This window comes from Cebus imitator, unplaced genomic scaffold, assembly GCF_001604975.1.
Source record: "Cebus imitator isolate Cc_AM_T3 unplaced genomic scaffold, Cebus_imitator-1.0 Scaffold280, whole genome shotgun sequence".
Taxonomy (NCBI): Eukaryota; Metazoa; Chordata; class Mammalia; order Primates; family Cebidae; genus Cebus; species Cebus imitator.
In genome coordinates this window covers 3,275,550-3,298,974 of record NW_016107595.1, presented here as the reverse complement: position 1 = coordinate 3,298,974, position 23,425 = coordinate 3,275,550, and the positions used below count along the sequence as shown (strand labels likewise).

The window sequence follows — 23,425 nt, the reverse complement described above, 5'->3', positions numbered from 1 at the left end:
CTCCAACCTCTGCCTCCCCGGGTCAAGCCATTCTCCTGCCTCAGCCTCTTAAGTAGCTGGGATTACAGGCGCTTGCCACTGCATCCGCCAAATTTTTTGTATTTTTAGTAGAGATGGGGTTTTACCATGTTGACCAGGCTAGTCTCAAACTCCTGACCTCAAGTAATCTGCCTTCTTCATTCTCCCAGATTGCTGGGGTTACAGGCGTGAGTCACCGTGCCTGGCTCAGACTTTAAGAATTTGGATTTTAGGCCGGGCGCGGTGGCTCAAGCCTCTAATCCTAGCACTTTGGGAGGCCGAGGCGGGTGGATCATGAGGTCAAGAGATCGAGACCATCCTGGTCAACATGGTGACATCCCGTCTCTACTAAAAATACAAAAAATTAGCTGGGCATGGTGGCACACACCTGTAATCCCAGCTACTCAGGAGGCTGAGGCAGGGGAATTGCCTGAACCCAGGAGGCAGGGGTTGCAGTGAGCTGAGATTGGGCCATTGCACTCCAGCCTGGGTAACAAGAGCGAAACTCCGTCTCAAAAAAAAAAAAAAAAAAAAAAAAAAAAAAAAAAAAAAAAAAGAATTTGGATTTTATTCTGAGTCCCATGGGGAACCTCTGAGGTGTCTTCCCTGTCTCCATGCTGTTACCCTAGTCTGAAGACATCATTGTTTTTTGCTTGGAACCAGTGAGCCTCCCTGGTCTTGCTGCCTGTGCATTTTCTGGCCAGAATGATTACCTAATAGCCAGGATGAAAATAGAAAGACCCTGTGGATATTGGCCAGATGTGGTGATCCACACCTAAAATCCCAGCACTTTGGGAGGCTTACATGGGAAGCTCCCTTGAGGACAGGAGTTCAAGACTACCTTGGCAACATAGCAAGAACCTGTCTCTACAAAAAATAAAATAGCCAGGCCTGATAGAGTGTGCCTGTAGTCCCAGCCATCCAGGTGGCTGAGGTGGGAGAATCTCTAGTGCCTAAGAGTTTGAAGATGCCGTGAACTATCACGCAACTGCACTCCAGCCTGGGCAACTCTGAGATGCTGTCTCAAAACAATAAGAACGCTGGATTCGGTAGCTCACGCCTGTAATCCTAGCACTTTGGGAGGCTGAGGTGGGCAGATCACTTGAGGTCAGGACTTCGAGACCAGCCTGGACAACATAGTGAAACCGTGTCTCTACTAAAAATATAAAAATTAGCCAGGTATGGTGATGGGCACCTTTAATCCCAGCTACTTGGGAGGCTGAGGCAGGAGAATCGCTTCAGCCTGGGAAATGGAGGTTGCAGTGAGCTGAGATGGTGCCACTGCCCTCCAGCTTGGGTGACACAGTGAGACTTTGTCTCAAAAAGGCCAACTGGGGACACGATAGCTCATGCCTGTAATCCCAGCACTTTGGGAGACCAAGGTGGGAAGATTGTTTGAGACCAGCCTGGGCACTATAGCAAGACCTCATCTCTATGAAAAAATTTAAACATTAGCCAAGCGAGGTGATACATGCCTGTAATCCCAGCTATTCAGGAGGCTGAGGTAGGAGGATCACTTGAGCTGGGGAGGCAGAGGCTACAGTGAGCTGAAATCACACCACTATACTCCAGCCCGGGAAACAGAGCCAGACCCTGTCTCAAAAAGAAAAAAGGATCCAATGGATCTTATCAATCTTCATCTTAGTGCTTCCCCGTCACTCCCCAAAGTGCTTATAATAAAGCACATATGCTCTGACGTGCCCCACCTCTGCCTGTCCCTGGAGCAGGCCCATCTGACCATGCTGGGCACTTGCTCCTCCTTGGATGTACCAGGCTTCTTCCTGCCTTGGGCTTTCGCATCTGCTCCTTCCTCTGCCCAGATCGTCTCCCATTTGGCTTTTCACGGTGCTGGCTTCTTATTCGCTTTTTCTGGTTTAAATGTCTCCTCCTCTAGTGTTTATTTTCTGGCTGCCCTACCTGCATATGTACTCTTCTGTTACTATTTTTCACCTTTTTTTAGTTTCCGGCAGAGCTCTTACCACATTATGCAGTTACTTTAAAAAATTTTTTTCATTTTTTTTTGAGACAGCCTCAGAGTCACCCAGGCTGGAGTACAGTGGTACCATCTCAGTTCACTGCAACCTCTGACTCCCTGGTTCAAGTGATTCTCCTGCCTCAGCCTCCCAAGTAGCTGGGATTAAAGGCATGCACCACCACACCAGCTCATTTTTGTATTTTTAGTAGAGACGGGGTTTCACCATGTTGGCCAGGATGGTCTCAATCTCTTGACCTTGTCATCCACCCGTCTCAGCCTCCCAAGGTGCTGGGATTACAGGTGTGAGCCACCGCACCTGGCTGTGCAGTTACTTTTTTGTTATGGGCCTGTTGTCTTCCCAGCCCAAAGTGAGTCCCACGTGGGCAATGACCTGTGCTGTCTTGGGTAGCACCTGGTAAGTACAGGGCCTGGTACACAGCAGGCACTCTGTAAGTGTCTGCTGAATAAATAAACCAATGGATGGGTGAATTAATCTTGCCATCTGGCCTGTCACAGCTTCTTGGAGTGTTTGTGGAGCAAAGGTGATTTCTGATGTACTACTTTCCCTCCCCAGGAAAGGCTAACCGGTGGTTTGGGGTTGCTCCCCCTAAATCTGGAAAAATGAACATGAACATCCTTCACCAGGAAGAGCTCATCGCTCAGAAGAAACGGGAAATTGAAGCCAAAATGGAACAGAAAGCCAAGCAGAATCAGGTGGCCAGCCCTCAGCCCCCACATCCTGGCGAGTAAGTGCCTCCTGGGGCCTGGATGGGGATCTTTGAGGTTCACCAGCATAGAGTTTTGCTTGTGAGGGCAGTTAGTGTGTGCCTGCATCCAGCCTGATGATCTAAGGAATGACCTAGATGCCCTTGGGAGGCTCACTGTGGCAAGAGAGAAATGAGGGGCGTGTGGGAGCCCAGAAGGCAGCCTGCCAACTCATTCACTCAGCAGTTATTTACTGCCGGCCAGCTGTGGGGCAGAGGGCAGGGGTATAACAGTAAAAAAAATCTCTGCTCTGAGGCCAAGTGTGCTGGCTCACACCTGTAATGCCAGCACTTTGGGAGGCCAAGGCAGAGGATCACTTGATGCCAGGAGTTTGAGACCAGCTTTGCCAACATAGTGAAACCCTGCCTCTACCAAAAAATAGAAAAAAATTAGGTGGGCATGGTGGCATGTACCTGTAGTCCCAGCTACTCAGGAGGCTGAAGCATGAGAATCTCTGGGACCTGGCAGGCAGAGGTTGCAGTGAGTCGAGATCATACCACTGCATACCACCCTGGCCAACAGAGTGAGACTCAGCCTCAAAAAACAAGCTCTGTCCTTATGGGGTCACAAACTACTAGCAAAGGGATGCGGTTGCCACCCCAGAACTCCTGGAAGTTAGCACTAGGCAGTGAGTTCCCAGGCCCTGTGGCCACAGAGAAGCTTTGCATCCTGAAAGCCCAGGTGGAGCTTGCCCACTGAGGAAGCAGAGAAAGGCCTGCCCAGCAGAGGGCAGGAAGGGGAGAGAGACTATATGTGAAGGGGCAGCCTAAGCTACTGTACCAAAGGGGCTGTCCCTTAGTGGATGGTAGCTCAGCAAGGGTTTCCACTTGACTATCCTGAGAAACACTGAGGACACCAAGGGTTTTGATCAAGGGGTGGTGTTGTGATGAGGGTGACTAGATCCAAGCTTTTCAGGCTGGAGGTTGATAATCTGAGAGGCAGGCCCCTTCCTCTGGGGTCTGGAGTACAGAGCATGTTAACCTTCCCCAAGGCCTTGTCCCAGCTCCGGCCTTTCCTTTTCTTTCTTTTTTCCTTGAGATGGGGTTTTGCTCTGTCACCGAGGCTGGAGTGCAGTAGTAGTGGGATCATGGCTCACTGCAGCCTTGAGCTCTTGGGCTTTAGCAGTTCTCCTGTCTCAGCCTCCCAAGTGTCTGGGACCACAAGGACGTGCCACCATGCCTGGCTAATTTTTTTCTTATTTTTAGAGATGAAGTCTTGCTATGTTGCCCAGACTGGTCTCAAACACCTAGACTCAAGTGATCCTTCCACCTTGGCCTCCCAAAGGGAGGTTCCCTCCGCCAGCGGGATTGCAGTCATGAGCCACTGCACCCAGCAGCTCTTGCCTTTTCTTTTTTTTTTTTCTTTTTTGAGATGGAGTTTTGCTCTTGTTGCCCAGGCTGGAGTGCAGTGGCACGATCTTGGCTCACTGCAACCTCCACATCCTGGGTTCAAGAGATTCTCCTGCCTCAGCCTCCCAAGGAGCTGGGATTACAGACGTGCAACACTACACCTGGCTTATTTTGTATTTTTAGTAGAGATGGGGTTTCTTTATGTTGATCAGGCTGGTCTTGAACTCCTGACCTCAGGTGATCAACCTGCCTTGGCCTTCCAAAGTGCTAAGATTACAGGTGTGGGCCACCGGCCTTTCTAACAATTTTTAATTCAAATGTATTTTGATTTAAATAGAGCCACACTGTAGATGTTGTTTTATATCCTGCTCTTTTGTTTTTCCTTTAACATTGTGTTTGTCTAAAATTTCAACTTTTCAGGGCTGCCCCATCTTCCCTGTGGATGGCCCATAATTTATTTAACCAGTGCCTCCTGTTGACTTATTTAGGTTATTCATTTTTAGTTCATTGGTATTTCTTTTTCCTTTTTAATGGAAAAAGGCTAGCCCTGTGGACTCCATAAGCTTTTACCACCTTTGGGTACATCCATATGGTGGAACATCATGTGGGTTTAAAAAGCAGTGTGTCTGAGGAATTTGCGATTGGAGCAGGATGGTGTGCTATAGTAGGAAATAGAAGAGGTAGAATGTGTGCTGGGATCACAGCCTTATTTCCTCTGACGTCTAATTTAGAGAGCCAAATAAAGCTATACCAGTGTTAACAGTGGCTGTTAAAAGTAGGGAGACTTAGTTGTGTTTTCCCATTCCTTTCTGTATTTCAGTTTTTCTTTTCTTTTTTTTTTTTTTTTTTTTAATTTTTTCAGTTTTTCTTTTCTTTTTTTTTTTTTTTTTTTTTTTTTTTTTTTTTAGACGGTGTTTCACTCATGTTACCCAGGCTGGAGTGCAATGGCGCGATCTCGGCTCACCGCAACCTCCGCCTCCTGGGTTCAGGCAATTCTCCTGCCTCAGCCTCCTGAGTAGCTGGGATTACAGGCACGCGCCACCATGCCCAGCTAATTTTTTGTATTTTTAGTAGATACCGGGTTTCACCATGTTGACCAGGATGGTCTCGATCTCTTGACCTCGTGATCCACCCACCTCGGCCTCCCAAAGTGCTGGGATTACAGGCTTAAGCCACCGTGCCCGTCCTACTTTTTTATATTCTTTGTAGAGATGGGGTTTTCTCCGTATTGCCCGGGCTTATTTCAGGTTTTCTACATTGCCATTTGTTCCATAATGAGCCTCTATTACTTTTTTCTCTTTTTTTAAAGAGACAAGATCTCACTCTGTTGCCCAGGCTGAAGTATAGTGGTGTGATCACACGTCATGGTAGCCTCAAACTCCTGGGCTCAAGCGATTCTCCTGTTTCAGTCTCCTGAGTAGCTGGGATTACAAGGATGAGCCACCATGTTTAGCCAAAGCCTGTGTTTCTTTACCCACATGCGCCTGCAGCTCAGAGCTGGGGTCTGCAAGAATTTCTTTGGGCGTCATACATTTCTAAGAAAACAGCCAAAGCAATCTTGCTGGAAGAATCACAGGGCATTTTGTATTTTATCCCTTCTCTCTCCCTATTTTTTTTTTTTTTTTTTTTATTTCTTTTTTTTTATATTTTTTTTTTTTTTTTTTTTTCCTTTTTTTTTTTTTTTTTTGCAAAATATATGTATAACTTTTTTAAAAATAACAAGTCAACACAAAGGCAAACCAAAGGGCCTAAATATATTTAAATCAGAGCTGGGCACTGCTGATATGCTGTTGTCAGAGCTGACCTTCATGCCTGTCACAAAATGGCATTGGCTAGGAATGGTGTCACATGCCTGTAGTCCCAGTGACTTGGGAGGCTAAGATGGGACACTTAACTTGAGGCCCCGAGTTCAAGACCAGCCTGGGCAACATAGTAAGACCTTATCTCTACCCCCCCAAAATAATTAAATTAAAATATCATCCAGGCATGGTGTCACCTGCCAGTAGTCCCTGTTTTCACACCATTGCACTCTGTACTTTAGCCTGACAGAGCAAGACCATGTCTCTTAAAAATAAATAGGCCGGGTGCAGTGGCTCATGCCTGTGATCCCAACACTTTGGGAGGTTGAGGTGGGAGGATCACTTGAGGTTAGAAGTTCGAGACCAGCGTGGCCAACATTGTGAAACCCTGTCTCTACTAAAAAGACAAAAACTAACCAGGTGTGGTGGTGCACGCCTGTAATCCCAGCTGCCCGGGAGGCTGAGGCACGAGAATCTTTTGAGCCCAGGTGGAGGAGGTTGCAGCCAAGATTGTGCCACTGTGCTCCAGCCTGGGTGACAGTGAAACTGCGTCTCCAATAAACGAATGAATGAATGAATATAGAGACATGTAGGCCTTGCCTTGGAGAACTCTAAGGTCTAGCAGGGGGACAGACGTGAGTCAGTAACAACCCAGATTAACTAGCAAGGGAGGACAGGTGCTGTGCAGAAAGAGAAGAAAGAGAGCAGGAACCATCTTGTCCAAGGGCCATTTGGACCTGGAGGTTTAATATTCAGGCAGAGATGATACATGGAGTAGTGCTCTTATCAGAACAAGATGGTTCCTAGCTTATGGTACCGAAGCCTGCTGTGTGCAGTTTGCAGTATCTCCCGAAATCTCTGGGCACCAGTTTGCGGTCCCAGTAGGTGAGAGTGCTGGAGTGAGTGAGGGGCCGTGATGGGCGAGGTGGTGGCCTCATCCTCATTCTTGTCTTCTGGTGCCCTCACTGCTCCTCCAGCTGGCTCACCCTCTCTATCCTCTGTCTTGGTTCTAGAATGACAAACGCACACAACTCTTCTTGCGTTTCCAACAAGTTTGCCAACGATGGTAGCTTCCTGCAGCAGTTTCTGAAGTTGCAGAAGTCACAGACCAGCACAGGTGAGTGTAGGCCTCCTGTTCCTTGGTGCTGCCCTCGCATCTCCCCCCTGGGGTTGCTGGGCACATGGGAAGCGATGGGTCACACCTCAGAATCCTTCTGCTCACCTGTAATCATAGAGCCCCCTCGTTCTACCGTGCTTGCAACAAAGGCATAAATAAATAAGTAATACATAAATACTTTTTGTTTTTTGAGACAGGATCTCAGTCTGTTGCTCAGGCTGGAATACAGTGGCTCAATCATAGCTCACTGCAGCTTTGACCTCTGAGGCTCAAGCAAACCTTCCACCTTAGCCTCCCTGTGGCTGGGGCTACAGGACACGCCATCGTACCTGGCTAATTTTTGTATTTTTTTGTAGAGTTGGGATTTCATCACGTTGTCCAGGCTGGTCTTGGACTCCTAAGCTGGAGCAGTTCACCTGTCTCAACCTCCCAGAGCGCTGGGATTACAGGCAGGAGACACTGTACCCAGCCCAAATAATAAATACGTAAATTAATACCAATGGGGAAAGTGTAGACCCCACAGTCAGGGTGTTTACCCTGTAGAAGCAGAGGTAGATAAGTCAGATTTACATCTGGGGCAGGTGGGGCCGTGATCAAGCCCTCCCCATGCTTGTGGGACCACTTTGGGAGATGGGAGGCATCTCCATAGTGGGTCAGCTTGAACCCACCAGCAGGGGTGAGCAGGTCTTCTGCAGATGAGGTTTGCAGGAGCACTGGGCTGGTCTGAGACACCTGAGCTGCATCAGAGAACGGCAGGTTCTGGAGCTGTTGCTGCGGCTGAGGCGCCCGGTGGGCAGGCAGTTGGGGGCGCCAAACAATGACCACTGGGGCACTGGTGTTTATCAGGTACCACCCTGTATGCCAGGGAGTGTGGACTCAGTACTTGCCATGTCCCTTGCTCTGTGCAAGCAGATGATGCCTGTGTTCTCACTGAATCCTATGAAGGGACACCCCTCTCTACCTCTGTTTCTCTTTGGTAGACATCTGACAACACACATCATTTTCTCTTCACTCGGTATTCATAGATGTTGACGCAGTGGCTCACGCCAGTAATGCCAGCACTTTGAGAGGCCGAAGGGAGCAGGATCGCTTGAGCTTGGGAGTTCAGGCCAGCCTGGGCAACATGGCTAAACCTCCTCTCTACAAAAAAAATACAAAAATTAGCCAGGCACGGTGGCCTGTGCCTTTAGTCCCAGCGACTGGGTAGGCTGAAATGGGGGGATTGCTTTTGTGCCTGGGAGGTGGAGGTAGCAGTGAGTGAAGGATCATGTCAGTGTACTCCAGCCTGGGTAGACAGCAAGACCCTATCTCAAAAAGGAAAAATAATCATAGATGTGACATTTTGCCTTTGATACTTCTGATCTTTTTTAATCATGAAAAATATTCTGTGGGCAGAACGGCTCTCACCTGTAATCCCAGCATTTTGGGAGGCCGAGGTGTGCGGATCACTTGAGGTCAGGAGTTTGAGACCAGCCTGGCTAACATTGTAAAACCCCGTCTCTCCTAAAACAAAAATTAGTCAGGCCTGGTGGCGCAGCCCTGTAATCCCAGCTACTCAGGAGGCTGAGGCAGGTAAATTGCTGGAAGCTGAGAGGCAGGGGTTACAGTGAGCTGAGTTTGTGCCACTGCACTGCAGCCTAGGCAACAGAACAAGACTCCATCTGGAAAAGAAAAAAAAGGAAAATACCTGAGATTGGAGTCCTCCCGTCCCCCTTTCTTACAGCAAGTAATTGTCGAGAAATTGTGTGTTCCGACAACCCCTGTTGTCCTGTCACTCAAGCAGTGTGTGCCATCGTTTTGGATGTTTGACCCTTTACTCAGATGATGACATACCGTGCATTTTGATCCATGCTTTTTTTTCTCCCACTTGACCTGATTTTTTTAGGTTTAAGTGGTCCATCTAAATCTCTCTTACTGAGTTCTGTAAGCAGCTGATTGTCTCCATTTCCACACTTTCCATTTTGGAAGCTGAGGCTTAAAAAGATGAAGCCCTTGCTAGGCATGATGGCTCACATATGTAATCCCTTTGGGAGGCTGAGGTGGGGGGATCGCTTGAATCCAAGAGTGTGAGACCAGCCTGGACAACATAGGGAGAACCCATCTCTGCAAAAAATAAAAATAAAATTAACCAGTCATGGTGGAATGGCCCTCTAGTCCCAGCTACTCTGGAGGCTGAGACAGGAGGATTGCTTGAGCCCAGGAGTTCAGGAGGTCGAGGCTGCAGTGACCCATGATTGCACCACTGTTCTTCAGCCGGGGTAACAAAGCAAGACCCTGTCACTAAAAAAAAAATGAGGATCCCAAGTGCAGAGCCAGCCTCTGTCATGATCTGTGGGGCCTTAATCCTGCTCTCAGGGTGGTGAGCTGGCCAGTTTCATGATGCTGCTCCCCCACTGGACTCAGGGCTCTGCCTGAAGCTGTCACACAGCCCCACCCCATCCCCTGCCTTGCTGTGGGTGCTTCTGCACTGTGGGTCCTCTGGAGACTGAGGTGTGGGTTGGAATTGCTGGTCTCCAGGTCTTTTGCACCTGGCCCTGCTGTCAGCGCCTCAGGGGATTCCCAGCCTTCCGAAGCGGGCAGTAACATCTGTGCAAGGAATGGGACCCTTGTCCGTAGGTTGGTCACCTACAGGTGTGCAGTGTGACAAGCTAGGTGGGTAAATCGTCACCCACGGGAAGCCTGTCCATGTCTCTGATTTTGAGGTTTACCAACCAGAGCCTGTTGTTGCTGGTGAGACAGCTGCTTTTCAACCTTTGTCAGGTTTCCTAAGCAACAACTAAGAAAAGTTAACTCAAGACCAAATTCATCCAAGAATAAAGAAGGTTGGTTTGAGTCCCTTCCCCATCAGCTCTCAGGCTGAGAACACCCAATAGGCTGGCCCTGGCCAGTCAGCGTGGCCACAGACCTCCAAGGGAATGGTTGTAAACTGGGATTTGGGGACTCGGGTCTTACCTGGCATAACTGACGTGTCCCTAGTCGGTGGGTGCAGCACAGATGAGATGTCTACAGCCAGCGTGGCCCCCTGCAGAGCCCCAGGCTGCTTCTCTTCTGGCTGGGGGACTATAGTGAGTCCATTCACTCTCAGCCTCACTGTCCCCATCTGTAGAATCAGGGTGGCCTCCTGAGCCCCTGAATTCTGGAAGTCAAGGACCTAATCCCCTGGGGGCCCATAGTACTTGGGTTAGGTGGGAAGCCAGGAGAGGTGCCCTGCAGACTCCAAATGAGCATATCCTTCCTCCTATACCAGATGCCCCCCCCAGCACGCCCAGTGTCCCTCCCAGCACACCCACTCCCAGCGCCGGGAAGAGGTCCCTCCTCATCAGCAGGCGGACAGGCCTGGGGCTAGCCAGCCTGCCGGGTCCAGTCAAGAGCTACTCACACGCCAAGCAGCTGCCTGTGGCGCACCGCCCAAGTGTCTTCCAGTCTCCGGATGAGGATGAGGAGGAAGACTATGAGCAGTGGCTGGAGATCAAAGGTAAGTTGTGGGAGCTGCAGCTCCCCCACTGCCAGTACCTGTGCTCTAGCAGGGGGGATCTGTGGTCAGCAGGGCAAGCGTGGCCAGGGGCTTGGGTGCTTTGGACTGAGTTGCAGTCACCAGGCCTCCGAGCTGGGGTGAGAAGAGCAAAGGAGGGTAAGGGGTTGGGCAGGGGTGTTGCTGGGCCTCAGAGCATGGGCTTCATCTTGGGAGCATTGGGACCCATCTTCCACTCATGCAGTGGCTCATGCCAGCCAAGGCAGGGGCGCACTCCCTTCTCGCATTTGCTCCAGAAGGGTGTCCTTGCATCTTTTCTTGGAGGAGCTTCTAAGGCTCTTCACCTGAGCCCTTGAGGCCCCAAAGCGCTGTTCCTCACCATGAGTTACCTGTCGCCTGAATTTAGGCCAGAGGTATGAGCGGTAGGTTGGAGGGTGCTCTCTCCTGCCCCTGGGAAAGGTTGGTCACGAGTGAGCTTGTCCAGACCCCCCCAGTGTAGGAAGGCAAAGGGGGGTGGCTGCAGTGACAGCATTCCCAGCAAGTCCAGCCAGGTCCATATTCAGGACGAGGCTCTGTGACACCTGAACCACATGGAGGGCTGGCTGGTGAGATCACGTCACCCCAACAGTGCAGACTGAAGTGACCGTGGAGTTGTGCCATGACAGCTTTGAGAACCCTTGCTTCTGGCTATGTGTCCTAGTGGATCAGAGGCCAGCCTGGCCCCAGACCATTAGTCAGAAAGAATGGAGCTGGCGTGTGTCCTTTCCTTAGAGAGGTGCCCCAGCAGCTCCAAGGGTGCCCTGTTGAGAACTGCTGTGTCACAAGGGGTATCGGGCATCTCTGGGCCTGTGAAGACTGTTATGGCCCACTGTGCACATGGGCTCAGAAATGCCCTTGTTCCTGTCAGGAGCGACCAGGTCAGGATTGTTGCTGGGCCTGTGGCAGGAGGGCGACCTAGGATGAAAGATGGGCACAGAATGCCTCTGGGACCTCACAGGGGTCCTCCTTGGGCTGCACACGTCCCCCCACCCTGATTCCCAGCAGCCCGAGCAACAAGGGGAATAAGATTAGCCACAGGCCTGGCGTGCTGCCCAGTTGCCAGGCACTGGCTGGCAGCAAGAAATTTCTCCTGTGCGTCTCCTACAAGGGCTGCGATCTGTGTAGTAGCTGACAAACTCAGCCTCAGAAACAGGCCAGGGAAAAAATGCAAAAGCACGTTCCAGTGGGGAGGCTAATCCATACATAAAAATATATCTTTATAGCTCTATTCACTGAAAAGGTCCCAAGATAATGATTAAGCCCGTGGCATTGAGCATCCCTAATGCCTAGATGCTGGTCTGGAGATGCAGTTTCTCACTCACGGAAACCGACTTCTTGGAGAAATGGCTGGCTCTGGGTCCGGGCAGGAAGTGTATGAGATGATCTTGGAGCACCCTGTCCCGGCAGGTGGCAGGGAGGCCGTCAGAGACTCCTGGGGCCATGTCCAGAGCCCTCAGGAGCCAGCTTGAAGAGGCTCCACCGGCCACAGAGCTTCTATGATGACACTAATTGCCATGGATCGAAACCCACCCAGTGTGTTTAAATCAGAGCTCATGATGGTATTTTTTTAAAAAAAGAATGTGTCATCTTTGAAGGATGAAAGGGAACCGATGTATTATGCTGAAAACTGGTAAAGAAAGAAAAGAATTAAGCGTTTCCCCTGCAAAACCAGGGGAGGCTGGATATATTTTCCGCCAGCTTCCAGCCTGGTGCTCGCCAGAGCCTTACACTTCTCTCCCACCCAGTGTGTCTCACAAAGACAGTTGAGATCGACTCCCCCCTCGTCATGGTGTTTTGTGCCTGGACCTGGGATGCCCGACAGCCTCCTGCATCTCACACTCTTCTCCCCCCACCCCCTCTGTCGTTGTGGTCCATAGAGAGAGTGTGCCTATTGACTGTGGGGTGTGTGAGTTGAACCCCAGTACTGACAGCCTCCTTAAAGTTTCACCCCCAGAGGGAGCCGAGACTCGGAAAGTGATAGAGAAATTGGCCCGCTTTGTGGCAGAAGGAGGCCCCGAGTTAGAAAAAGTAGCTATGGAGGACTACAAGGATAACCCAGCATTTTCGTGAGTATCTCTGGGGAAGGGAAGGCCATGATGTTGCTGCACATGGGGGGCTGGATACTTGCTAGCGCGGGCCGGATGCTATTCCGAACGCTTTCTGATTCTCACCAGAAGTGACAAGAGGCTCCCATGTGGCACAGAGACTTGCTTTTGGGTCCCTTGCTTGCCAGCCTGCCTTTTCTTTGCATGATAGAAGCTGCAGGGTTGCACCCGTCACAGATTCTCATTTTCCTCTCACTTCTGCAAACTTCCTCCTCTCCAGATTTTTGCACGATAAGAATAGCAGGGAATTCCTCTACTACAGAAAGAAGGTGGCTGAGATAAGAAAGGAAGCGCAGAAGTCGCAGGCAGCCTCTCAGAAAGGTAGGTGGATGGAGCAGGCAGGAGGTTCTGGGGAGGCCTGTGGACATACCATGTCCCGATGCAGAATCGGGGTTCCTGGAGGCGCTGGAGTGGCACTGTGTGGCACCAGTGGTTGAGGCCTGTACCCTCCAAGGCATCTGGGGTCACTCTGGGAATGGGACTGACACCACCTTCCCCCTCAGTGCTCCAAGGATTTGGTGAAGCCTGAGCATCAAGCGACATGTCTGGGGTACACAGGTGCTCTCGGAGGTTGAGGTTGCTCCTGGTAGATCAGCTCAGAGCAGGACCCTGGGTAGAGGGGTTTTTGCCTGGTTCTTTGGTACATTAACAAGTGTTAATGGGCCCCAGCTTCCTCCTGAACACTGAGGACAGGGCAAGGCAAGTATAGTGTAGGTCCGAGGTGCTGAGGAACAGACATTGTCAGCCAGTGCAATTCTGATGGAATGAGTTTCAGGGGAAGGGGAAATGCTGGCCAGTCTTCGACTGCAATGACATAAAATGCCAGCCAAGTGCTGGTGGGTGGGTTTGGGGGGAATTGACATTCAGGCCAAGCGCGGGTTGCAAAGGTTTGTTCTTTGTGTCTCCTGTGGCCCTGTGCCCTGAGCCTCTCCCCAGGAGAGGAGGCCCAACAGCCGTGTGACCTGGAGGGCTCCCATCTCCACTCCTCCTCCACCCAGACCTGCTGTCACATTTGGATCCTTTGTCCTGGCTTGTGTCCAAGGCCCTCTCAACCTCTCGGGTGGGATGGGAAGGGGGGCAGGGGGTGGGGGCTTGAGGCATGTTGTTATATGAACTCTGGCGTCTGGTCCCAGTGCAGTAATCTGATTCCCATTTGCCTGTTTCTCTTTGCATCGTTTCTAAAACAAACCCACTTGTTACCCGTTGGGTTCTTAGCAGAAGTTAGGCTGTTGGGTGTGGTGAGTTGAGCCCAGTACTGACAGCCTGCTTAAAGTTTCACCCCCAGAGGATGAAGAGGTCAAGAACCTTGCAGAAAAGTTGGCCAGGTTCATAGCGGACGGGGGTCCCGAGGTGGAAACCATTGCCCTCCAGAACAACCGTGAGAACCAGGCATTCAGGTAAGGGGGGCCCTGCCAGGGAGGTGACCATCACCCTGGCCACAGTCCCCCCTGCAGGGTAGGACACTGAATCAGCACGGTCCAGCTATCTGCTGGGGTCACACTGTGAGAAGCTGACAGGTCCAAGAGTTTCTCACTCCAGAGGCTGGCTCTGCCTCCCCATGGGCATGTCCCACGCACACATCAGCACCCTTGGGTGGTCTCTGAGGCAAGTGCATAGGGCCGTTGGAGCCCTTGTGTCTTCCAGGCACCTTGTGGAGGATGTCTCCAGCACTTGCCCAGTTGCCTTTGGAACACATGGCAGCCCTTGGCTGGGGGCAGGTCAGGCTCTCGAGTGGAAATTCAAGCACTGTTTAGTTACGTTGTGTGCATTCCCTGGGTCTCCCCTTTATGACAAGGGAGGTGGCAGGGAGTGGGGAACTTTAGGATCTGTGGTGTGGGAACACAGCCTGTGTGCGAGTTCCACAGAAGGGCAGGTGCATGACAAGCAGCCCAGCCTCCCTGCCATCACCAGCCATGTGGTCGCACCCTAGCCCCATTGGCTGGGTCTGTACTCACCAGCTCATCTGTTCATTGGGTGGGTTTGGCACTTGCTCTGTGGCTGGGGCGGTAGGTGGGTGCCTGGGGGCTATGGAGGTGACATGCCCGTGAGCACATGCCTGGCCTCAGGTTACAGAAGTCCCAACTCAAGTCAGTGAGGAGGTGAAACAGCGCAAGACAAAGTCCTGGAGCAGCGGCTGTCTGGGTGGGCTGTTTGATTCAACAGCCCTAGACTTTGTCACAGATGGGGCAGCTGTGCCTCCATGGTCACTGGCTAAGGTCGTGGAGGGTGGGCAGACACAGCCAGGCCAGGCCCAGGCAGACAAGGGCAGTGGGGCACCACTGGGGGATGGGACTGAGGGAGCATAGGGGCTGGGAACAGGGAGGGTCAAGGCTCAGCTGACCCAGTGGATAGGGACAGGGAGAGGGGCTGCTTTGGGCTCAGGTGTGCCCCAGTCTGGTACCTGTGTGGCTGGGGCCATGGATTGTTTGGGCATTGAGTTCAGGAGAGGGATGTGCCTGGGACTGGAGACTCCCCACCAGGTGTCCTGAATCCCAGACTTGCCCTGGGGACCATTAAGTTGTTGGCCACAACTCAGGGTAGGGTCACTAGTCCACTCCAGGTCATCGCGTCTTTTCTTTATTTGCCTGATTAAGCCTATCTAAATAAGAAACTTAGTTTGCAGTCATTGTAGACAGACACTGACTGTGGAACCCTATCAAAGGAGAAGCAGGCAGGGATGTGGAATTCTGTCCAAGGCCCAGAGCCTGGCAGCTCTGCCCGGTCAGAGGTGTCCAGGACCCAGCTGCTGCAGTCCAGCCTCTCCCCTGATGTCAGAACTGAGAGATGAGGCTGGGCGTGGTGGCTCACGCCTGTAATCCCAATACTTTGGGAGGCCAAGGCGGCAGATCACAAGGTCAGGAGATTAAGACCATCCTGGCCAACATGGTAAAACCCCATCTCAAAAAAAAAAAAAAAAACGAGAGATGCTGTTGATGCAGGTGGCCCGGGCCTCCTGTGTGTCCCTTCTATTCTGGGATCTTGCTGACAGGTGCCCAGATTGTCAGGTGTGGCTGTGGAGGAGGCCAGTCTGGTTGAGGTCACCTGGGGTGGGTCCAAACGGGATCAGTTGTCAGGCAGCCCCAAAGCGCAGAAATGCTGGTTAGACCCACATGGTTGGCAGCCCTTCCTGCCCCCAAACCTAACAGCCACCTCATGTGGCTACTCCTGGCCCTTCCCTGTCACTCCTGTGGGCCAGGCACACCCCAGCCACTTTGGGAAACAGTTGGTAACCAATTGCATGGTTATAAAGAAGCCGGAGGCTGGGCGTGGTGGCTTGTGCCTATAATCCCAGCACTTTGGGAGGCCGAGGCACATGGGTCACCTGAGGTCAGGAGTTCCGAGACCAGCCTGGCCAACATGGCAAAACCCCTTCTCTACTAAATATATAAAAATTAGCTGGGTGTAGTGGTGTATATCTGTAATCCCAGCTACTTGGGAGGCGAGGCAGGAAAATCGCTTGAACCCTGGAGGCAGAGGTTGCAGTGAGCTGAGATTGCGCCATTGCACTCCGGCCTAGGTAACATAAAAAATCCATCTCAAACAATAAAGAAAGAATCTGGAAGTGCCCAGTCCCTTGAGCTAGTCATTCTCCTATTTCTGAGATATATCCTGGAAATAATGTCAATAGAGCATCGGCCATAGTAATAAAAAGTCAGTGACAAATTCAGTGTCTAGCCTTTGTGGGCTGTATCATCAATGCATCTTCCCAGTGGAGCACGCTGCCTTCAGAAGGCACCCATGTGAGCCATCCCAGCATGCTGGACTCTCAGGCGTGAGGGAACTCAGGCAAGGCCAGTGAGTGAACATGTTTCCACTGTTCTAACAGGAAAGTCTTATGTCATCAGTTTCAAGAAGAAATTAAAAAAAAAAAAAAATGGGATGCATCAAATAGGATCATAGTTCTATTAAGATAAATCTTATGCAGAAACTGGCAGGAAACACCTTAACCATGCTTATCCCTGGGCTCAGGGTGGGATTAGTTCCACCAGAGGGGAGGCTTGGTGGTGCACCCAGCCCTGTTGTAGATGGAGGGCTCTATTTTCTCCCACCATGGGGGTCCACCATTGGGTGCCATCGTAACCCCTTCACAGATGGGCAGACCCCCCCAGGTGACTATGATGCATCCTTGGACCATCCTGGAGCAGACACCAGGTGAACCACCAGCTGAGGCCAGGAAGGGGCCCCCACACCCCCATGCTCACCTGCCCTGGCAAGTGAGCCTCTCCAGCTTGGCCTCAAACGCATGTCTGAACTCACCTGGCTGTTGAGTGACTTTTCCAAATCTGACCAACTGTTCCCTTCCCTCCTGAACAGTTTCTTTTACCTCGTAATTTTTACAAATGTGCCTTACTGGGTCAGATTTGTGCCACGACCTAGGATTACAAGAGATGCTGCCATTTCCTGTCCTTCTACCCTCCTGAGGTACAGATGTTAGCAGGGCCGTATACATACAGGCTCATATAGAAACTGTCTTAAGGGGTCTCATGCTGCTCTCCGTTACTTGAATAAATGAATGAATGATGGAGTCTCGCTCTGTCACCCATGCTGGAGTGCAGTGGCCCAGTCTTGGCTCACTGCAGCCTCCACCGCCCAGGTTCAAGGGATTCTCCTGCCTCAGCCTCCCAAGCAGCTGGAGTCATAGGTATGTGCCACCATGCCCAGCTGATTTTTGTATTTTTAGTACAGACGGGATTTCACCATGTTAGCCAGGCTGGTCTTGAATGCCTGACCTCAGGTGATCTGCCCGCCTCAGCCTCCCAAAGTGCCGGGATTGCAAGCGTCAGCCACTGTGTCTGGCCTCTATCTTTTGTGCAAAAGGAATTCACAGCATGCTTGACCCGTTAGTTCACTTTAGTAGCATGCCTTGGTGCTATGACCATCCCTCCAGATTTACAAGTGCAGGTCCAGCCCTGTCTTGTTCAGCACTGTAATACGTGTTCAGGGCTGTACATGCCTTCAGTTCTCTCCCTGTGTTCTGCCACTTGGAGCTGAGCCAAGACTTTTCCTTTTGGCATAAACCCCAAAGACAGTCTTGTGAGCTGGGAGGGGATCGTATGGTCTGAGAGGTTCCAGTAAGTGCAGAACCCAGCTCTGAACCCAGCACCCCCCGCCCTGCTCCTCAGGCTGCGTAGGGACTGAGGAGACCTGTGGCTTCTAGTCACGCTGCCTTGAGGCTTCCTGCCCCCAAATGGAGTAGAAATCGGCTCCCTGATCTGTTCTGATGTTCAGTGTCTCGCAGATGCATTTGAGAAGCCCTTGGGATGAGGACCTGTCCTTCTGCCCTGTCTGGGTTCTGGTGTCTCCCCACAGTCTGAGATTTGGTGTGACGGTCTCGCTTTTCTCAGGACTTTGGGGAGTGTCTAAGGGTCCCTGCCGTTTCCCTTTGAAGCAGGGTGAACAATGACATTGTGATGGGTGCCTGATAAAGATAGGGTGACGATTGGAGTGACCCACAGTTCAAAGGAAGGGCATCAGGCCACCAGAAATAGCAGCCACTGCCGGGAGGCCTGGCCGGGCCGGTGGTCACAGTGGAGACCGTGACTCTGACGTGACCACGAAGTGACTCTGGCCAATGTGGACACAAAGCCAGAACTGCTCCTGCCCAGAATCAGGGCAGGGCCTCGGGCCCAGCTGACAGTGTACCCCCAACTCTCCTTTGCAGCTTTCTGTACGAGCCCAACAGCCAAGGGTACAAGTACTACCGGCAGAAGCTGGAGGAGTTCCGGAAAACCAGGGCCGGCTCCACAGGCACCCTCATGGCACCCGACCCCAGCCTGAAGCGCAAGTCCCCTCCTGAGGCCCTGTCAGGGTCCTTGCCCCCGGCCACCACCTGCCCTGCCTCGTCCACGCCTGCTCCCACCGTCACCCCTGCTCCAGCTGCTCCCGGGAAGCCAGCCTCTGCAGCCACTGTGAAGAGGAAGCGGAAGAGCCGGTGGGGGCCTGAAGAGGATAAGGTGGAGCTCCCACCTGCCGAGCTGGTGCAGAGGGACGTGGATGCCTCTCCGTCACCTCTGTCAGGTGGGCATACCCCCCACCCCGTCACTGAGCATAGTGTCTTCAAGCTTCATCCACATTACAGCTTGTATCAGAATTTCATTCCTTCTGTGGCTGCATCTTCCACTGTTTGTATGTACCACATCTGGCTTATCCACTCATCTGTGAATGAACCCTTAGGTTGTTTACACCTCTTGGCTTTTGTGAATAATACTGCTGTGACTATCTGAATCCATTTTCATTTCTCTTGTTGGTATATCTGGGTGTGGAATTGCTGGGCCTATTGCAATTGATTTTTTTTTTTTAGAAATGGAGTCTCATTCTGTTGCCCAGGCTGGAGTGCAATGGTGTGATCTCAGCTCACTGCAACCTCTGCGTCCTGGGTTCAAAGGATTCTCCTGCTTCCGCCCCCTGAGTAGCTGGAATTACAGGCTCCCACCACCACACACAGCTAATATTTGTATTTTTAATAGAGATAGGATTTTGCTGTGTTGCCCAGGCTGGTCTGAAATTCTTTCTCCGTTGCTCAGCCAGTTGATCCACCTACCTCGGCTTCCAAAAGTGCTGTGATTATAGGTATGAGCTACCACGCCTGGCCTGTAATTCTGCTTTTAACTTTGAGGAACCTGCAACTGCACCATTTTACATTCCCACCAGCAGTGCACAAGGGTTCTACTTTTCCTGCATCCTCACCATTTTTTTTAAATAAAAAAATTTTATAGTGACGGGGTCTCACTATGTTGCTGAGGCTGGTCTTGAACTCCTGTCCTCAAGCGATCCTCCTGCCTTGGCCTCCCAAAGTGCTAGGATTATAGGCAAGAGCCATATTCTCCTCCTCTTATTACAACTACCCTAGGAGATGTGAAGTGGTGTGTCGTTGTTGGGTTGGCTTGTCCCTGATGATGCTGCTGAGCATCTTTCACGTGCTTATTGACCATGTGTAAAAATGTCTATTTTAGTCCTCTTCTACCCGCCTTTTATTTTTTTGACACAAGGTCTCTGTCGCCCATGTTCAAGCATACTGGCACAATCATAGGTCACTGAAGCCTCTACCACCCTGGCTAAAGGAATCCTCCCACCTCAGCCTCCCGAGTAGCTGGGACCACAGGCTTGCCTCACTATACCAGTTTTTGTTTGTTTGGAAACAAAGTCTCCCTCTATTGCCCAGCCTGCAGTGCAGTGGCTCGATCTCAGCTCACCGCAACCCACCCCTTCCCAGGTTCAAACGATTCTCCTGCCTCAGCCTCTGGGGTAGCTGGGACTGCAGGTGCACACCACCATGCCCAGCTAATTTTTGTGTTTTTCTTTTTTAGTAGAGACAGGGTTTCACCATGTTGACCAGGCTGGTCTTGAACTCCTGACCTCAAGTGGTCCACCTGCCTCAGCCTCCCAAAGTGCTGGGATTATAGGCGTGAGCCACCAGGCCTGGCCTTGCGCAATTATTATAGAAACAGGGTCTCACCATGTTACCCAGGCTGGTGTTAAATGCCGGGGCTCAAGCTGTCTCCTGCCTCAGCCTCTCCGAGTCCTGGGCTTACAGGCGTGAGCCACTGAACCCAGCCTCCTTTGCCCATTTTAAAGTTGGGTAGTTGTGTTGTTGAGTTATACAAGTTCTTTACTTTTTCTCATTCGATGGGTTGTCTTTACACTTTACTAATAGTGACATTTGATCCATACAATTTTAAAATTTTCTTTCTTTTTTTAATGTGGCCAGAAAGTATCATTGTTTTTTTTTTGAACTGAAGGCAGACCCTCCAAGGGGTGGCAGTGCCAGGGAGGGGGCAACTAGCCGTGCAATCTCCCAGTGCCTGCTCTAAGCCAGCCCTCCCCAGAAATGAAATGTTAATGAAGTCAAATTTATCTATTTTTTCTTCTGCAGTGTATCCTTTTAGTGTCATTTTTAAGGAACCATTGTCAAATCTGGGCGTAAAGATTTGCCCCTGTGTTTTCTACCAAGAATTTTGTAGTTTAGCTCTTAAATTTAGATCTTTAGCTTTTTTTTTTTTTTTTTTTTTTTTATTTTTTAATTTTTTGCTTTTTTTTTTTTTTTTTTTTGAGACAGGTTCTCACTCTGTCACCGAGGCTGAAGTGTAGTGGCTACTCACTGCAGCCTCTACCTCGTGCAGCCTCTACCTCCCCAAGCTCAAGTGATTTGTGATCTTTCTACCTCAGCCTCCCAAGTAGCTGGGACTACAAGTACGTGCCAGCACACCTGGCTAATTTTTTTTTACTTTTTGTAGAGATGGGGTTTCACCATGTTGCCCAGGCTAGTCTTGAACTCCTCAGTTCAAGCAGTGAACTGCTTTGGCCTCCCTGAGTGTTGGGATTATAGGCATGAGCCACTGCACCCAGGGTCTTTGGTCCATTTTGAGTTAATTTTTCCAACTTTATTCTTTTTTTTTTTTTTTTTTTGAGACAGAGTCTCACTCTGTTGCCCAGGCTGGAGTGCAGTGGCATGATCACAGCTCATTGCAGTCTTGACCTCCCGACCTCAATCAATTCTGCCTCAGTATCCCAAGTAGGTGGAACTACAGACATGCTGTTCCATGCCCGGCTAATTTTTATATTTTTTGTGTTGATATGGGATTCCACTATGTTGCCCAGGCTGGTCTCAAGCAGTGTTGCCACCTCGGCCTCCCAGAGTGCTGGGATTACAGGCATGAGCTACTGCACCCAGTCTGTTTCTGGATTCTCTAGGGTTTTTTACATTTAAATTTGTGTTATCTTCAAACAGAAATAGTTTTACAACTTCTTTTCCAACTTGGATACTTACTTCTTTTCCGGCATAATTCCTCTGTCTAGGACTTCCAGTACTGTGTCGAATGAAGACGGTGGAAGTACACATCCTTGTCTTGTTCCTGATCTTAGGGGAAAGCTTTCAGCCTTATACCAGACTGTGAAATGTATGATGTGTGGGTGTGATGTTAGCTGTGCATTTTTTATGTATGGACTTTATTGTGTTGAGGAACTTTACTTCTTTTTTTTCTTTTTTTTTTTTAAGATGGAGTTTCGCTTTTGTTGCCCAGGCTGGAATGCAGTGGCACAATCTCGGCTCACCACAACCTCTGCCTCCCAGGTTCAAACAGTTCTCTTATGTCAGCCTCCCAGGTAGCTGGGATTACAGACGTGTACCACCATGCCGGGCTAATTTTGTTTTTTTAGTAGAGACGGGGTTTCTCCATATTGGTCAGGCTGGTCTTGAACTCCTGACCTCAGGTGATCCTCCTGCCTAAGCCTCCCAAACTGCTGGGATTACTGAAGTGAGCCACAACACCTGGCTCTTTTGGGGTTTTTTTGAGACAGAGTCTTGCTCTGATGCCCAGGCTGGAATGGTGTGATCTCGGCTCACTGCAACCTCTGCCTTCTGGGTTCAAGTGATTCTCCCGCCTCAGCCACCCTTAGTACCTGGGACTACAGGTGCCTGCCACCACGCCCGGCCAATTTTTGTATTTTTGATAAAGACAGGGTTTCACCATGTTGCCCAGTCTGGTCTCAAACTCCTGACTTCAGGTGATCCACCTGCTCCAGCCTCCCAAAGTGCTGGGATTACAGGTGTGAGCCACTGTGCTTGGCTAGACGTTCACTTCCTGTTCCTGGTTTATTGAGTGTTTTTATCATGAAAATATTTTAGTTTTTGTTAGATGTTTTTTCTGAATCTAATAAAACAGGCTGGGTGCGGTGGCTTCCGCCTGTAATCCCAACACTTTGGGAAGCTGAGATGGGCAGAGCATTTGAGGTCAGGAGTTCAAGACCAGCCTGGCCAATGTGGTGAAACTCCGTCTTTACTGAAAAATTACAAAAATTATACAGGCATGATGGCACATGCCTGTAATCTCAGCTACTCGGGAGGCTGAGGTGGGACAGTCTCTTGAACCCAGGAGGCAGAGGCTGAAGTGAGCTGAGATTGTGTGACTGCACTTCAAGACCATGCCCAACTAATTTTTGTATTTTTAGTAGAGACGGGGTTTCACCACGTTGGCCAGGATGATCTTGAACTCCTGATCCGCCCACCTCAGCATCCCAAAGTGCCGGGATTACAGGCGTGAGCCACCGCACCCGGCCATTAGTGGCACTTTTTGTGGGACCCACAGTGTTATTCAAGGTTTACTATATTGTACTAAGCCCAAGAGATCTCTCTTTACTGCAATATGCAACTTAGTAAAGGGACAGAGAGCTCGCGCAGAGATGATTAGCATTACCTGATGTTTCAAGCAGATATTCTCAACACTTGAGCTCACTACAATAGCAACAGGAGGTCACAAAATGATTACAGTAACACAGTGTGCACTACAGCTAATGTTATGCAGTTAAGATTTATTCTGGCATCTTTACGTTTGTTTACGTTTCTCTTGACTGTAAAATGCGCTATTTACAGTCTGTGAGCATAAGTTTTGATAAAATTTAACTTTTTGCAATGTGTATGGTTTTTGGGGGGTTTTTTTGAGATGGAGTGTCACTGTGTCGCCTAGGCTGGAGTGCAGTGGCTCGATCTCGGTTCACTGCAACCTCCACCTCACGGGTTCAGACGATTCTCTTGCCACAGCCTCCTGAGGAACTGGGATTACAGGCATGTGCCACCACACTTGGCTTATTTTTGTGTTTTTATTAGAGAAGGGATTTCACCATGTTGGTCAGGATGGTCTCAATCTCCTGATCTCGTGATCCACCCACCTCAGCCTCCCAAAGAGCTGGGATTACAGGTGTGAGCCACCACGCCTGGCCTGCAATGTGTATATGTTTTATGGTGGTAAGTGGTAAACTATCATCTACTTATATCTTTTTTTTTTTTTTT

The 23,425-nt window shown here is 50.4% G+C and overlaps 1 protein-coding gene across 1 annotated transcript in view; it reads left to right on the top strand.

The window, feature by feature from the left end:
• Positions 1-23,425, top strand: part of SUGP1 (SURP and G-patch domain containing 1) — a 31,663-nt gene that overhangs the window by 2,060 nt on the left and 6,178 nt on the right. Inside the window, exons 2-8 of the mRNA XM_017501369.2 lie at positions 2,568-2,739; positions 6,920-7,023; positions 10,271-10,498; positions 12,477-12,600; positions 12,860-12,960; positions 13,913-14,036; positions 18,302-18,657. Coding sequence (XP_017356858.1) covers positions 2,568-2,739; positions 6,920-7,023; positions 10,271-10,498; positions 12,477-12,600; positions 12,860-12,960; positions 13,913-14,036; positions 18,302-18,657 — 1,209 coding nt within the window. The remainder of the gene's footprint in view (positions 1-2,567; positions 2,740-6,919; positions 7,024-10,270; positions 10,499-12,476; positions 12,601-12,859; positions 12,961-13,912; positions 14,037-18,301; positions 18,658-23,425) is intronic.